The sequence below is a fragment of the Ascaphus truei genome, unplaced genomic scaffold (assembly GCF_040206685.1).
Source record: "Ascaphus truei isolate aAscTru1 unplaced genomic scaffold, aAscTru1.hap1 HAP1_SCAFFOLD_1418, whole genome shotgun sequence".
Taxonomy (NCBI): Eukaryota; Metazoa; Chordata; class Amphibia; order Anura; family Ascaphidae; genus Ascaphus; species Ascaphus truei.
Window position 1 is genome coordinate 72,501 of NW_027454300.1, and position 14,945 is coordinate 87,445.

General features: G+C 48.6%; 1 protein-coding gene across 3 annotated transcripts in view; it reads right to left on the bottom strand.

The window, feature by feature from the left end:
- The window catches only part of LOC142475848 (unconventional myosin-IXb-like), a 28,482-nt gene extending 16,526 nt beyond the window's left edge, over positions 1–11,956 (bottom strand). Inside the window, exons 1-7 of one of the 3 annotated variants that reach the window (XM_075581567.1) lie at positions 7,970–11,956; positions 4,653–4,868; positions 3,671–3,879; positions 2,693–2,908; positions 2,245–2,326; positions 1,714–1,897; positions 1–108 (exon numbers count right to left, since the gene is read on the bottom strand). The exon at positions 1–108 is cut by the window's left edge and continues 21 nt beyond it. In XM_075581567.1, coding sequence (XP_075437682.1) covers positions 1–108; positions 1,714–1,897; positions 2,245–2,326; positions 2,693–2,908; positions 3,671–3,726 — 646 coding nt within the window. In that variant the 5' untranslated portion in view covers positions 3,727–3,879; positions 4,653–4,868; positions 7,970–11,956. Of the gene's footprint in view, positions 109–1,713; positions 1,898–2,244; positions 2,327–2,692; positions 2,909–3,670; positions 3,880–4,652; positions 4,869–5,640; positions 5,756–7,969 lie in introns of those variants that run through there. The other 2 variants (XM_075581565.1, XM_075581568.1) reach the window with 2 other exon arrangements.
- Positions 11,957–14,945: the final 2,989 nt, after the last annotated feature.

Consider the following 14,945-nt stretch of genomic DNA (forward strand, 5'->3'; position numbering starts at 1 on the left):
TGTACTGAGCGAAGGTCATGAGTGGCTCCGGGAGCTCACGCAACCACTGCTTCAGGATGCCAGTGATGACGTGGATGGGGTAATTATCCAGTTTCACAGAGCTGGGGTCTGTCCAGAAGGGAGACAGAAAACATGTGAGAAAACAAGAGGACTTGTAATGACCGATCCCCATCACCCTTTTATAGGCACTATCCGCGGAGCACAAATACAGAGAAAACATTTTAGATACATGGAAATATTGTTTTTTTTCTCCTCACAAAAATAAGTATTAGGCTGCGGCCACGCTGCCTGCGCTGCACGCACCTGCGAATTCTCCGGTCTACAGAGAGCTGCAAGGGGAAAGACAGGGGGGGGGGGCATTACTGGGGCGCGGCCGTGACATCACCTGGCAGGTTCGCCCTCATTGGCTAAACCGCCGGTGGGCGTGGCCTAGCGCTCTGTCGCTAGTTCCTATCTCAATTTTCATGTGTACCTCAAAAACTCGCAGCGGGCCCAGCCCCATTGTGGGGCGGCTCTTGTCCCTGCAGCGTCCGCCACAGCAGTCGCTGCAGTAGCCAGCGGGGACCTGGCCTTATGAAAACATTTTGGTAAGCTGAAGTGTGTCGTTGTGTAGTCTGCCAGGAAAAAAGTTAAGAGTAATTAAATGTGTTAAAGACGATTACAGGCAGTCCTCGTTTTACAGCGCTTCGCTTTACAACGAATGGCTTATCCAGCGCTATGCAATGCATACCTATGTTCATTTTTACAACGCCAAAACGGCTTATCCAGCGCTCTTACGATGCTTTGCAACGTTGTTTATGTGTATGTGTGTATGTATAAATATATATATATATACACATAAACAACGTTGCAAAGCGTCGTAAGAGCATATATATAATATTATATTATATTACATAATATATTATTTATTATGTTATATTATATATATATATATATATATATATATATATATATAATACAGTATATACACTATATAATGTATGTGTGTGCTGCATATCTTATTGCCTGTGTAAAATATTTGGTGTATTTTAGTGTTAAAAATGCCTTCAGGAACGGAACCTTTCATTTAAACAGTGTTCCTGTGGGAAAACGTGTTTCGCTTTACAACGTTTCGCTATCCAACGCCATTTTGAGTAACGCATTGTGTCGGATAACCGAGGACTGCCTGTATATTATTCCACTGTTTAAAGGGTCAGTCCCTCCTAGGACCAAAATGTACTACTGACCGTGAGATGTTTAAGGGGTCACACCTGGGTGACTTATGCCTTTTTAAAAAAACAAAAATATATAACACCTATAAGTATATATTATTCATTATTTCAAGTTCCTTTGTAAACACGATGAGCTGAGATTTGGGAGGGGGGGGGCGATTTCCTCTGGCTTCCCTTTTGTCTGATTTCACCATGTGCTGAACAGGAGTTTGCACAGGCAAAGCCCCCTCCTCCCTTATCTTTATTGGCTCTCACAGGGTGGCCAGAGGTTGAGTAAACACTGCTGAGAAGCATCCTCCCTCCTTTAAATGCTTTATTTCCCAAATAATGACAGCAGCCAATGTTTTGCTTTGAGCCCAGTTACTGTATGTTACAGGAAAATGACATTCTTTACAAAAATGTAGTTTCATTGTGAACTGCCAGGGATTGCACATTTAAATGATAATATCTTATTTGTCCCTAAATGTGTGCCTCCCCCGGTTCCCTCACAATCCCAGCGCACCGTTCTCCAGGGACTGTTTGAGCTCTCGCATGCGATTGGCTGCCCCACACTTCCGGTAGATGCCCTCCGTGTGCAGGCCGTACATCTCCAGGTACTCTAAGAGCATCTCCATGACAACGGGCACCGAGGACGTCTCACTGATCAGGTCCCCCACGTGCACCCCGAAGTGATGGTTTCCCAGGTTCTGAGGGAGGGATCAGTGTTACCACGGCAACAAGGAGGTGTTCCCTCTGTTACCCAAGAGGATTGAGAAGGTCGGGGCGAGAGAGAAGGCCGGGGCAAAAGAGAAGGGAGGGTGGGGGGGAGAGAAAAGGTTGGGGCGAGAGAGAAAGGGGGCGAGTGAGAAGGGAGGGTGAGACAGAAGCGGGTTGCGGTTGAGGATGGGGTGAGAGAATGGGGGGTGTAACATGTGAGCGCTGCAAGAGGGTTTGACACGTCACACAGCTCACACTCTTCCCTCCCTCCCCCCTGATGTACCTTCCTCCCTCCCTTCCCCCTGATATAACTTCCTCCCTCCCCCTCCCTATGTACCTTCCTCCCTCCCGCCAAGTCGCAGGAGCTCTGGATGGTGCTGGCTTCGCTGATCTTGGACGGGTTCCTCTGGAGTTTGTTCCTGGAAGGTGAAACAACACACATATATACACACACCCTGCTTGTATTTCCAACCCCCCCCCCCTCATCCATGTATTTCAACCCCCTTGCACAGATGTGTATATATACCCCCTATTTGTATGCATACACAGACACACACACACATATATTTGTATGCATGTACAAATTCATATACATACTTCTGCATTTTGAAGGTGTATGTATTATAAATAAATATACATTCCTTTACTAAGGAAAAATATATATTACTATACAGGAAACATATCGCAGACATGACCAGTCCATGCTCAGCCTCTCTCTCTGATAAGTGAATCATACAGATACAAGTACACACAGACCGATATGCCACATATCTGCAGGTCCTTACTCTGTCAGCTTCTCCTTGCTCTCTAGGCTCTCCCCTGGATTCTCCTCCTCGGGCATCACCGCTGCTTCCCCCTGCCCCACCTCGTTCTGCCTTCTCCCTCCTTTCTCCTCTTCTTCTGCCTTCTGCACTCCATCGGAGTTGTCATGTCTCCATTTATGCTCCTCTTCTCGTTCAAGGGCTTCCTGTCTGCTCTTCTCAGACACCATCTCCTTGTACCTGGTAAGACGGATATTATATTAACATTACCATCCAACCACTATTATATTGGGGATTGAAAATTACACTAAAAAGTATTTATAGAAAATACTAAATTATTGTGATCTACTTAGATTTTGCATAGGCTTTGATACGGTTCCACACAAGAGGTTAAAAGCAAATTGGACTCTACAAATATTTGCACCTGGATTGAAAACTGGTTGAAGGATACACAACATAGAGTTGTCGTAAATTGAACTTTTTCAGGTTGGGCTAAAGTCGTGAGTGGAGTACCTCAGGGATCGGTACTGGGACCCTTGCTTTTTAACTTGTTTGTTAATGACCTTGAGGTTGGCATCGAGAGCAAAGTCTCAATCTTGGCTGATGATACTAAATTGTGTAAGGTAGTAGAATCAGAACAGGATGTAATTTCTCTCCAGAAGGACTTGGTGAGACTGGAAACTTGGGCAGGTAAATGGCAGATGAGGTTTAATACAGATACATGTAAGGTTATGCATTTTTGAAACAAGAATAAACAGGAGACTTGCAAATTAAATGGGGATAAATTGGGGGAATCCTTGATGGAGAAGGATTTAGGAGTGCTTGTACACAGCAATAGTGCCCAAAGTCATGCAGTAACTGCAAAGGCAAACAAGATCTTATCTTACAATAAATGGGCAATGGATGGAAGGGAAGTCCATGCTCAGTCACTCTCTCTGATAAGTGAATCATACAGATACAAGTACACACAGACCGATATGCCACATATCTGCAGGTCCTTACTCTGTCAGCTTCTCCTTGCTCTCTAGGCTCTCCCCTGGATTCTCCTTCTCGGGCATCACCTTTGCTTCCCCCTGCCCCACCTCGTTCTGCCTTCTCCCTCCTTTCTCCTCTTCTTCTGCACTCCATCGGAGTTGTCATGTCTCCATTTATGCTCCTCTTCTCGTTCAAGGGCTTCCTGTCTGCTCTTCTCAGACACCATCTCCTTGTACCTGGTAAGACGGATATTATATTAACATTACCATCCAACCACTAATATATTGGGGATTGAAAATTACACTAAAAAGTATTTATAGAAAATACTAAATTATTGTGATCTACTTAGATTTTGCATAGGCTTTGATACGGTTCCACACAAGAGGTTACTGTACAAAATAAAGCAAATTGGACTCTAAAAATATTTGCACCTGGATTGAAAACTGGTTGAAGGATACACAACATAGAGTTGTCGTAAATGGAACTTTTTCAGGTTGGGCTAAAGTCGTGAGTGGAGTACCTCAGGGATCGGTACTGGGACCCCTGCTTTTTAACTTGTTTGTTAATGACCTTGAGGTTGGCATCGAGAGCAAAGTCGCAATCTTTGCTGATGATACTAAATTGTGTAAGGTAGTAGAATCAGAGCAGGATGTAATTTCTCTCCAGAAGGACTTGGGGAGACTGGAAACTTGGGCAGGTAAATGGTAGATGAGGTTTAATACAGATAAATGTAAGGTTATGCATTTGAGAAACAAGAATAAACAGGAGACTTGCAAATTAAATGGGGATAAATTGGGGGAATCCTTGATGGAGAAGTATTTAGGAGTGCTTGTACACAGCAATAGTGCCCAAAGTCATGCAGTAACTGCAAAGGCAAACAAGATCTTATCTTACAATAAATGGGCAATGGATGGAAGGGAAGTCCATGCTCAGTCACTCTCTCTGATAAGTGAATCATACAGATACAAGTACACACAGACCGATATGCCACATATCTGCAGGTCCTTACTCTGTCAGCTTCTCCTTGCTCTCTAGGCTCTCCCCTGGATTCTCCTCCTCGGGCATCACCGCTGCTTCCCCCTGCCCCACCTCATTCTGCCTTCTCCCTCCTTTCTCCTCTTCTTCTGCCTTCTGCACTCCATCGGAGTTGTCATGTCTCCATTTATGCTCCTCTTCTCGTTCAAGGGCTTCCTGTCTGCTCTTCTCAGACACCATCTCCTTGTACCTGGTAAGACGGATATTATATTAACATTACCATCCAACCACTATTATATTGGGGATTGAAAATTACACTAAAAATATTTATAGAAAATACTAAATTATTGTGATCTACTTAGATTTTGCATAGGCTTTGATACGGTTCCACACAAGAGGTTAATGTACAAAATAAAGCAAATTGGACTCTAAAAATATTTGCACCTGGATTGAAAACTGGTTGAAGGATACACAACATAGAGTTGTCGTAAATGGAACTTTTTCAGGTTGGGCTAAAGTCGTGAGTGGAGTACCTCAGGGATCGGTACTGGGACCCCTGCTTTTTAACTTGTTTGTTAATGACCTTGAGGTTGGCATCGAGAGCAAAGTCTCAATCTTTGCTGATGAAACTAAATTGTGTAAGGTAGTAGAATCAGAGCAGGATGTAATTTCTCTCCAGAAGGACTTGGGGAGACTGGAAACTTGGGCAGGTAAATGGCAGATGAGGTTTAATACAGATAAATGTAAGGTTATGCATTTGAGAAACAAGAATAAACAGGAGACTTGCAAATTAAATGGGGATAAATTGGGGGAATCCTTGATGGAGAAGGATTTAGGAGTGCTTGTACACAGCAATAGTGCCCAAAGTCATGCAGTAACTGCAAAGGCAAACAAGATCTTATCTTACAATAAATGGGCAATGGATGGAAGGGAAGTCCATGCTCAGTCACTCTCTCTGATAAGTGAATCATACAGATACAAGTACACACAGACCGATATGCCACATATCTGCAGGTCCTTACTCTGTCAGCTTCTCCTTGCTCTCTAGGCTCTCCTCGGGCATCACCTCTGCTTCCCCCTGCCCCACCTCGTTCTGCCTTCTCCCTCCTTTCTCCTCTTCTTCTGCCTTCTGCATTCCATCAGAGTTGTCATGTCTCCATTTATGCTCCTCTTCTCGTTCAAGGGCTTCCTGTCTCCTCTTCTCAGACACCATCTCCTTGTACCTGGTAAGACGGATATTATATTAACATTACCATCCAACCACTATTATATTGGGGATTGAAAATTACACTAAAAAGTATTTATAGAAAATACTAAATTATTGTGATCTACTTCGATTTTGCATAGGCTTTGATACGGTTCCACACAAGAGGTTAATGTACAAAATAGTGTACAGCAATAGTGCCCAAAGTCATGCAGTAACTGCAAAGGCAAACAAGATCTTATCTTACAATAAATGGCCAATGGATTTAAGGGAAGTAAACATAATTATGCCCCTTTACAAAGCATTAGTAAGACCACACCTTTAATATGGAGTACAATTGTAGGCACCAGTCCTTAGAAAAGACATTATAAATTGGAGAAAGTGCAGAGAAGAGCCACCAAATTAATACATGGGACAAATAATCTGATTTATGAGGAGAGGCTAGCTAAATTCGATTTTTTTACATTAGAAAAGAGGCAGCTAAGAGGGGATATGATAATTTTGAAAATGTGGAATTCATTACCCATGGAGACTGTGATGGCAGATACAATAGATGTGTAAAAAAAAGGTTGGACATCTTTTTAGAAAGGAAATACAGGGATATACCAAATAAGTATACATGGGAAAGATGTTGATCCAGGGAGTAATGTGATTGCCAATTCTTGGAGTCAGGAATGGACTTATTTTTCCCCTAATGAGATATCATTAGATGATATTTTACTGGGGTTTTTTGTTTGCCTTTCTATGGATCAATATACTGTAAATAGGGTTATAGGATAAAGTATCTGTCATCCACATTTAGCGTAGGTTGAACTTGATGGACGAATGTGTAACATCCCATAGAACATAACACAGGTAGTAAGTCACAAAAAGTGACACCTTGGCAGCTCCTGCCGTGTTAATCTCTAATGTTTCATTTCAACTAAATCTTGATTTTCTGCCGAGTTTGCATCTGTTTATTACCATATTTCACCGGCATAATCTGTTACCATGGCAACACCTGCCTTCTTAATGTGGGTGAATGGTGGCGGACATTGCTCACCCGCCATTTCTTTCTTTTCATTAATGTTACATCGTGGATGATACATCGGAGTACACACAGGTACAGTAGTCAACAAGCTTAGCTAATCAGAAATCAGACTATTATATATACATTCATACAGATATATATATATATGTAATCACCACTATTATTAAGGTTATGGTGGGTAAAAAAAAGTGACAAAAACCCTCCACAGTAAAGCATACAGCAACTGTAAATATTACTGTATGTTCATTTGCATGTCTTAGACAGGTCTGCAACCCTGTCTTTCCCCATTGTCGCCCAGCATACAGCGCTTCCACTGCAGCAAGGGATACTGGGAAATGACATGCAAATGAACACTCAGTGCCACCTTTTGTCTCAAGCTCGTATTACACAAGCAAATCCTCAAGCCAATGCATGCTGTTTTAAACACAGCTTTTAGACAGAGGCTGGGATGAGATGCAAAGCCATTAAACCCACTCACAGACATGTTTCAACCTTGATGGGTATCATCAGTGTGAGGTTGGTCTTAATGGCTAAGCAGGTTTGAGACTAGACTAGGTAATCACCACTATTATTAAGGTTATGGTGGGTAAAAAAAGTGACAAAAACCCTCCACAGTAAAGCATAAAGCAACTGTAAATATTACTGTATGTTCATTTGCATGTCTTAGACAGGTCTGCAACCCTGTCTTTCCCCATTATCGCCCAGCATACAGCGCTTCCACTGCAGCAAGGGTTGCAGACCTGTCTAAGACATGCAAATGAACATACAGTAATATTTACAGTTGTTTTATATATATGTATATATCTATGTATATATATATATATATATATATATATATATATATATATATATATATATATATGTATATGTATATGTATATGTGTATGCAACAGATGCTACTCTTAGTGGATTGCAGCCATTTTAATCTCCCCACGAGACAAATTTTCGGCAACTCATATTTACAAAATTCAATTTTTTTTCTTAATGAGCGGGGTTGCTGCAAACCGCAGCAATGCTAAAAATGAGAGAAGGCGGTTACATTTCACGGTGAGAAGAGCACATTACTGCTTTAAAACCACTGCCCCCCATGTCCGTCCCCATCCCTCCCCCCCCGTACCTCCGTCGCTGCAAGTAGCCTCTGCACAGGGCCTGGAGCAGCGTGATATCTTGAATGTGTCTCCTGTACTTCCGTCGCTGGCTGCATCCCCTCCACAAAGCGTGGATAAACGCCACGGCACTCTGCCTGTGGTCCAGCTGCCGTCTTACACGGAACGACCTCCAGCGTGTCTGCAGAGGCACACACATGGCAAAGCAGCAGGTCGCCATATCCAGGCATGGAGCAATGGATGCTGCGCGCTAACCCACACACTGCCAAAGTGGTCTTAAAGCAATTTGGTAACAGAGGCAGCTCCTTATCGCAGAAGAAGCAGGCACCAGTTATGAGTTATCAAAGTTTGAGGTCTCATCCCTGAAATGTTAGTGTTTGAAATGCAGTGAAGTTCCAGCCACGGAACATTCTAAAGATGCATTTTTTGTAAAGATGATCAAGACTATGGCGACCGTCACGGCATTCTGTGACAAAAGGCATATGGTGGCTCAGGAATAGGTGGGACTCTACAATGTGGGATATTGTACCCGGGTCTCCAACACCCTTTTATATTAAAGATCCTAAGAAAACCTCAGAAATCTCTGCAGATACTCATGAGATCTCAAAAGCGGATCAATCTTTGAACTCCCACCTATGTCCATTAAACTTTAGAGTTCACTTATGTCTTATTTGGTATGTCACTGGCACTTACCGAGGCCCCTACCCCCAACACGGGCTCCCCCACAAGCCTCACTCCCCCATAGTAATGGCCAATAGCCCTATTAGCCACTTATTGGCTGCTGGTTAATATAAACACATTATATACGTTAAACGCTGAAATAACAGACATTGATATAAACTAAACTGACTATATAATCTATTCCATAGAGTCCCAATGTGGTTACCGAGGCTCTCAGGGAGGTTTTTTAGGGACTGATCAGGATAAATATGATAAATGTTAGTATTTCGCTGCCTCAGCAGGTTCTGCTCTTTAAAAAAATCTTTTAAGTGTTATGTAGCCCTGTTTCCCCGTAAACAAGATGGCTACAGGTGCTGCCCTTTACCTGTTGGCTCACAGGGTCTTAAGCCTCCGCCACGGGGAGCCTAGGGTGATATACTTACAACCTTGGTGCAGCGCCTCCACCTGAGAGGGATCCCAACGTAGTGGGAGGAGCCCCTCACAGGACCCAAACAATGAACACACACAATGTAAAATAGAAAGGCCTTTACTGTAACATATCTTATACTCTATAATACCTTATAACTCTATGTGACTAAAGATACAACTGCCACACGCCTCACACGGCTGTACCCCACCACCGTGTAACCCACACTGTGTCCAGAGAATCCCAGTCCCACAAGGTCCCACACCCACCCCAATGTGTGTGACTGCGCGGCCCACTAAATGGAGTGTAGTACAGTTGGTGCACGTTCTGTAAGGTACCTGCCGGGTGCTCCAGCAACCGGACGCGCCGACTGAACAGACAAGGGATGCGTTGATCCAACGATAGCCTCCGCGACGAGTCTGCCTCCGCGTGGGGTGGTTTCCCGCTGGAGTGTCCCACCTTGATGACAGTCTTTGTCAGCAGGAGTGATCTGGTCCCAGGTCCCAGCTGTGTCCCTGATCTATTTACTAGCTAGTGGGGCAGGGTCCCTACCTAAGGGCCTGTCCCTGTAGCAGCTACAAACTAATTGGTGGAGCCGGGGCCTAGCTGGGGCCTAGGGGGAATCTGGCCTAGAGCAGAGGGTCACAGACCCCTGTTCACATACCTCCTACCCCTGTCCTGTCCCAGCACTTACTGACACTTCCTATTCCAGCCACAAAATAGTATCTCCTGCAGGAGACCTAGCCGAGCGATTGGCTCCCTGGCGTCGTGTGGTACTCCTGCCCCTAAGCACCTATGGGCCGCCATGTGCGCTCACTCCACTGCGCATGTGCAACCCTTCAATGGCCGCCACGCACTTTCTGCGCGAGCCTTTGCGCATGCGTATGCACCAATCCAACATGGCGGCACCCTGCAGAGGGGCCGCTGGCGAGCTCGCCGCCACCCGCAACCACACGGCAGCAGCGGAGTTAAGAGGAGAGAGGGCGGGGAACCGGGGAGCCAGAGGGGACCTGGCTACAGTTAGAAATTATGTCTCCATTAATCTCTTGCTTCAGATGTTACCATGGTAAACTTTATACAGCACTGGGCCCTGGGGAGAGCTCTATTTTAACCTCCCAGACACTTAATATTGCATAAGCTTCTATCTCCTGAACAAAGCATCAGATTTTAAAAATAAAAACCGTGTTGGAAAGAGCAATCCGTGTTTTTTTAATATAATTTATTTTTTAAACTATATACAGGGAAAAACAAAACAAACAAAAAAAACAAGGTTTGAATACGTAGTATGATTAATCCTTTCACTGCCGGAGATGCCTGCAACACATTGTTCCCTGACAGTGAAAGGTTTAAGCCAGGGGTAAGCAAGCTTTGTCTGCACCCACAAGAAGCCGCCGGAGACAAAGTAAGAGCCTTACAGAGGCCTCGCGCTCTCCCCCGGCATTTAATTTAAATGTTGTGGGGAAGAGCATGGGGCTTCTAAGCGCCGCACTCTGAAAATGTTGTGCCCCCCAGTTTGCGCACCCCTGGGTTAGGCCTCGGATTGTGCTCTATGCAGGGTGCAGCGGTCATCCAGCTAACACTAGGGTGTTGACCTCATCTGTATGCTCACAGCAGCGAGTTTCATTCTCAGGAAGGCTTTCCTGTCCATGACCATCCTGAAAAAGCTCTGAAGGAGGATGATTGTGACAGGGTGAAGTCATTCGCTGTCAATTATGCATGGGAAACATACCTCTGACGTCTGAAACCACCAGTCAGAGGGTTAACACAGAGATACCTGGGCATCAGGGCTGAGTTAAGGTAGCTGTCAGGCAGCTGTATAAGATGCCAGACCTGAGCAGGAAGGGAGAGAGACTTTTCCAAACCAGGAAGTACGCCGGAGGTTCTGCTCCCCCAGACAGAGGTTTGCCACAAGCTGAGACAAGCCTGCTGGACACAGCCCTGTCTACTAGTAACCAGCCTCCTAACCCTGCAGAGGAATTAAAGCTGCTGTTGCAGTATCCAGAAGGGATTACTTGGACTCTCTAGGGACAAAGCTCCCCAAACACAGATAAGGACTTTATATATTTTCACTGCAGATATTTGCATAATCTTGTTTAACCTGGAAGTAGGCTAGCTACCCAGAGGAGAGATAGGGACCTTCTGTATAGTTAGTCCCCTAATGAAGTAGGGTTTTATTTTATGGTTTGTTTGCCTTAAAGGGACAGTGTGCCTAATGTTTATTTGATTGTGGAAAATAAACCACTGGAGTTAAAAGCCTTACTCACTGGTTGGGACTCCTACTGACCCTATTGCGAAGCCGTCCTGCCACAGGTGGTGCGAAGTGGGATCTTGGATGGCCCATGCATCCAAAGGGCACACATTAAAAAAATGGAGGAAATGTTTTCTCAGTTCCTGCACCAGCAAGCAGGCTCAGCAAACAGAAAAGCTCCTCCACATGCTGGCTCCAGGTGCAGTCTCAGTCAGACCATAGATTCCAAATAAATCGCTGGTGATGCTGCCTAAAATAAAGCCAACAGAAGACCCAGAGGCTTTCCTCTTCTCTTTTAAAAGGGTAGCCACTGCCCAGGGCTGGACAGTTGGTCGCTGGGTAACGACTTTGGCTCCAAACCTCATAGGAGAAACGCAGGCAGCCAACCAGGCTCTACCGGCAGACGAGGCCACGGACTATCAGAGACTAAAGGCTGCCATTCTGGATCATCTAGGCCTCACCCCGGAGACCTACCGGCAGTGGTCCGGACAGTCAAATACACAGAGACAGACCCTGGGCCATAGCCCACCACTTGTGGATACAACCAGAACAGCGTACCAAGGCAGAGATCCTTGAACAGTTTGTGCTCGAATTTCATACAGAGACTGGCCCCCTCCTCCTGCTCCTGGGTAAAAAGTATCTTATATACTATATTAGTGAAAGCACTGTATGTTTGCCTGCCTGTCTGGATGTCCGGTGTCCCTAGCGGCAATCTCATTGGTCCCTTGGCCCGCCCGCCCCCGCACACCTCTCATTGGCCTCACACACTCACACCACCCCCTTGGCCCGCCCCCCACACCTCTCATTGGCCTGAGGCGGAGTGACGGGCCAAAGGTACAAAAAAATAAATAAAACACACACAAACACACACACACACACACACACACACACACACACACACCTCTCCCCGCTCCAAATCACCTCTCCCCCCTCCCCAGCGGCATCACCTCTCCCCCTCCCCGCTCCAAATCACCTCTCCCCCCTCCCCAAATCACCTCTCCCCCCTCCCCAGCGGCATCACCTCTCCCCCTCCCCAAATCACCTCTCCCCCCTCACCGCTCCAAATCACCTCTCCCCGCTCCAAATCACCTCTCCCCGCTCCAAATCACCTCTCCCCGCTCCAAATCACCTCTCCCCGCTCCAAATCACCTCTCCCCGCTCCAAATCACCTCTCACCGCTCCCCAGCGGCATCACCTCTTCCCCCTCCCCAGCGGCATCACCTCTTCCCCCTCCCCAGCGGCATCACCTCTTCCCCCTCCCCAGCGGCATCACCTCTCCCCCTCCCCAGCGGCATCACCTCTCCCCCTCCCCGCTCCAAATCACCTCTCCCCCTCCCCAGCGGCATCACCTCTCCCCCCTCACCGCTCCAAATCACCTCTCCCCCTCACCGCTCCAAATCACCTCTCCCCGCTCCAAATCACCTCTCCCCGCTCCAAATCACCTCTCCCCCCTCCCCACTCCAAATCACCTCGCTTCCCGCAGCTGCCACGCGGCGCGTAAGATGGCGGACCCCCTTCCTCCCTCGCGGCGCCGAGTCAGATGGTGGCGGCGCCCGGAAGTACAGGTAGGTGTCGCTCCCCACCTCCGGCGCCAAACGGAACTGAGAAAGGGCGCATCAACTGAGGTGTGTGTGTGTGTGTGTGTGTGTGTGTGTGTGTCACTGTCCACTGCCCCCCCCTCCTATCCACTGCCCCCCCCTCCTATCCACTGCGCCCCCCTCCTGTCCACTGCGTCCCCCCTCCTGTCCACTGCGTCCCCCCTCCTGTCCCCCCTCCTGTCCACTGCGTCCCCCCTCCTGTCCACTGCCCCCCCCTCCTGTCCACTGCCCCCCCCCCTCCTGTCCACTGCCCCCCCCCCTCCTGTCCACTGCCCCCCCCCCCCTCCTGTCCACTGCCCCCCCCCTCCTGTCCACTGCCCCCCCTCCTGTCCACTGCCCCCCCCCCTCCTGTCCACTGCCCCCCCCTCCTGTCCACTGCCCCCCCCTCCTGTCCACTGCCCCCCCCTCCTGTCCACTGCCCCCCCCCTCCTGTCCACTGCCCCCCCCCTCCTGTCCACTGCCCCCCCCTCCTGTCCACTGCCCCCCCCCTCCTGTCCACTGCCCCCCCCCTCCTGTCCACTGCCCCCCCCCTCCTGTCCACTGCCCCCCCCCTCCTGTCCACTGCAGGAAATGCAGGGGGAGGAATCCATGCCTTTGACGCCCCCCCCCTCCCTTTGACGCCCCCCCCCTCCCTTTGACGCCCCCCCCCTCCCTTTGACGCCCCCCCCCCCTCCCTTTGACGCCCCCCCCTCCCTTTGACGCCCCCCCCCTCCCTTTGACGCCCCCCCCCTCCCTTTGACGCCCCCCCCTCCCTTTGACGCCCCCCCCCTCCCTTTGACGCCCCCCCCCTCCCTTTGACGCCCCCCCCCTCCCTTTGACGCCCCCCCCTCCCTTTGACGCCCCCCCCCTCCCTTTGACGCCCCCCCCTCCCTTTGACGCCCCCCCCCTCCCTTTGATACCCCCCCCTCCCTTTGACGCCCCCCCCCCCCTCCCTTTGACGCCCCCCCTGCCTTTGACGCCCCCGCGCACACACTGACTGACTGCCGCACGCACGCGCACACTGACTGACGCGCACACAAACCCTGACTGACGCACGCACACACTGACTGAGGCACACACTGACTGTGTGTGCGTCAGTCAGTCTGTGTGTGTTTGTGTTTCTGCCTCAGACTCACTGACGCGCGAGCAAACACACAGTCACTGACGCACACACGCTACATGAAGCTATAAAGGAGGGAGGGAGGGGGGGGACTGGATTGATGTGAATGGGGGACAAACAGAGAGAGGGGGGAGGAGAGAGAGGAACGGGAACATTACATCCCGGGCAACGCCGGGTCTCTCAGCTAGTTAGTTATATTAGCTATAACTTTTACAATCTAGCGGATCTATACCTGGTTTGTGTATTACTGTGATAGACACTTGGAGCATCCGTTCCGGGAATGAGGCCCCCGCTAAGACTGCATTAAACATCTGGAGCAAACAGGGGGCCAGATGTTTAAGGAATTTCTTATATTAGAGGCCTGAAAAGCCACCTGGACCCGAATCCTTTGACGGCTTCAGCTCCTCAATGACCTGTGTTAATTCCTCAATTGTAGAATCTGCACCTAGGTACTCTCTGTCCAACCTATTCAGTTTTGGCAGGCCCGAGCTCGTCAGGAACTCCCTCAGAGCCATTTTTGTCATTCCATTATGTGCCACTTTTTCTCCACTGTATAGGTCCTCGTAGAACAAGCATGTCAAACTCGCGGCCCGCGGGCACATGCGGCCAACAACTTTGTGTGTGAGTGGGGGGGGGAGGGAGAGTGTGTGTGGGGGGGGGAGGGAGAGTGTGTGGGGGGGAGGGAGAGTGTGTGTGTGGGGAGGAGGGAGAGTGAGTGTGTGTGGGGGGGATAGTGTGTGGGGGGAGAGCGTGTGTGTGTGGGGGGGAGTGTGTGGGGGGGAGTGTGCAGGGGGGAGTGTGTGTGTGTGGGGGGAGAGTGTGTGTGTGGGGGGGAGAGTGTGTTTGTATGGGGGGGGAGAGTGTGTGTGTGGAGGGGGGAGAGTGTGTGTGTGGGGGGGAGGGAAAGTGTGTGTGTGTGGGGGGGGGGGGAGAGTGTGTGGGGGGGGGGGAGTGT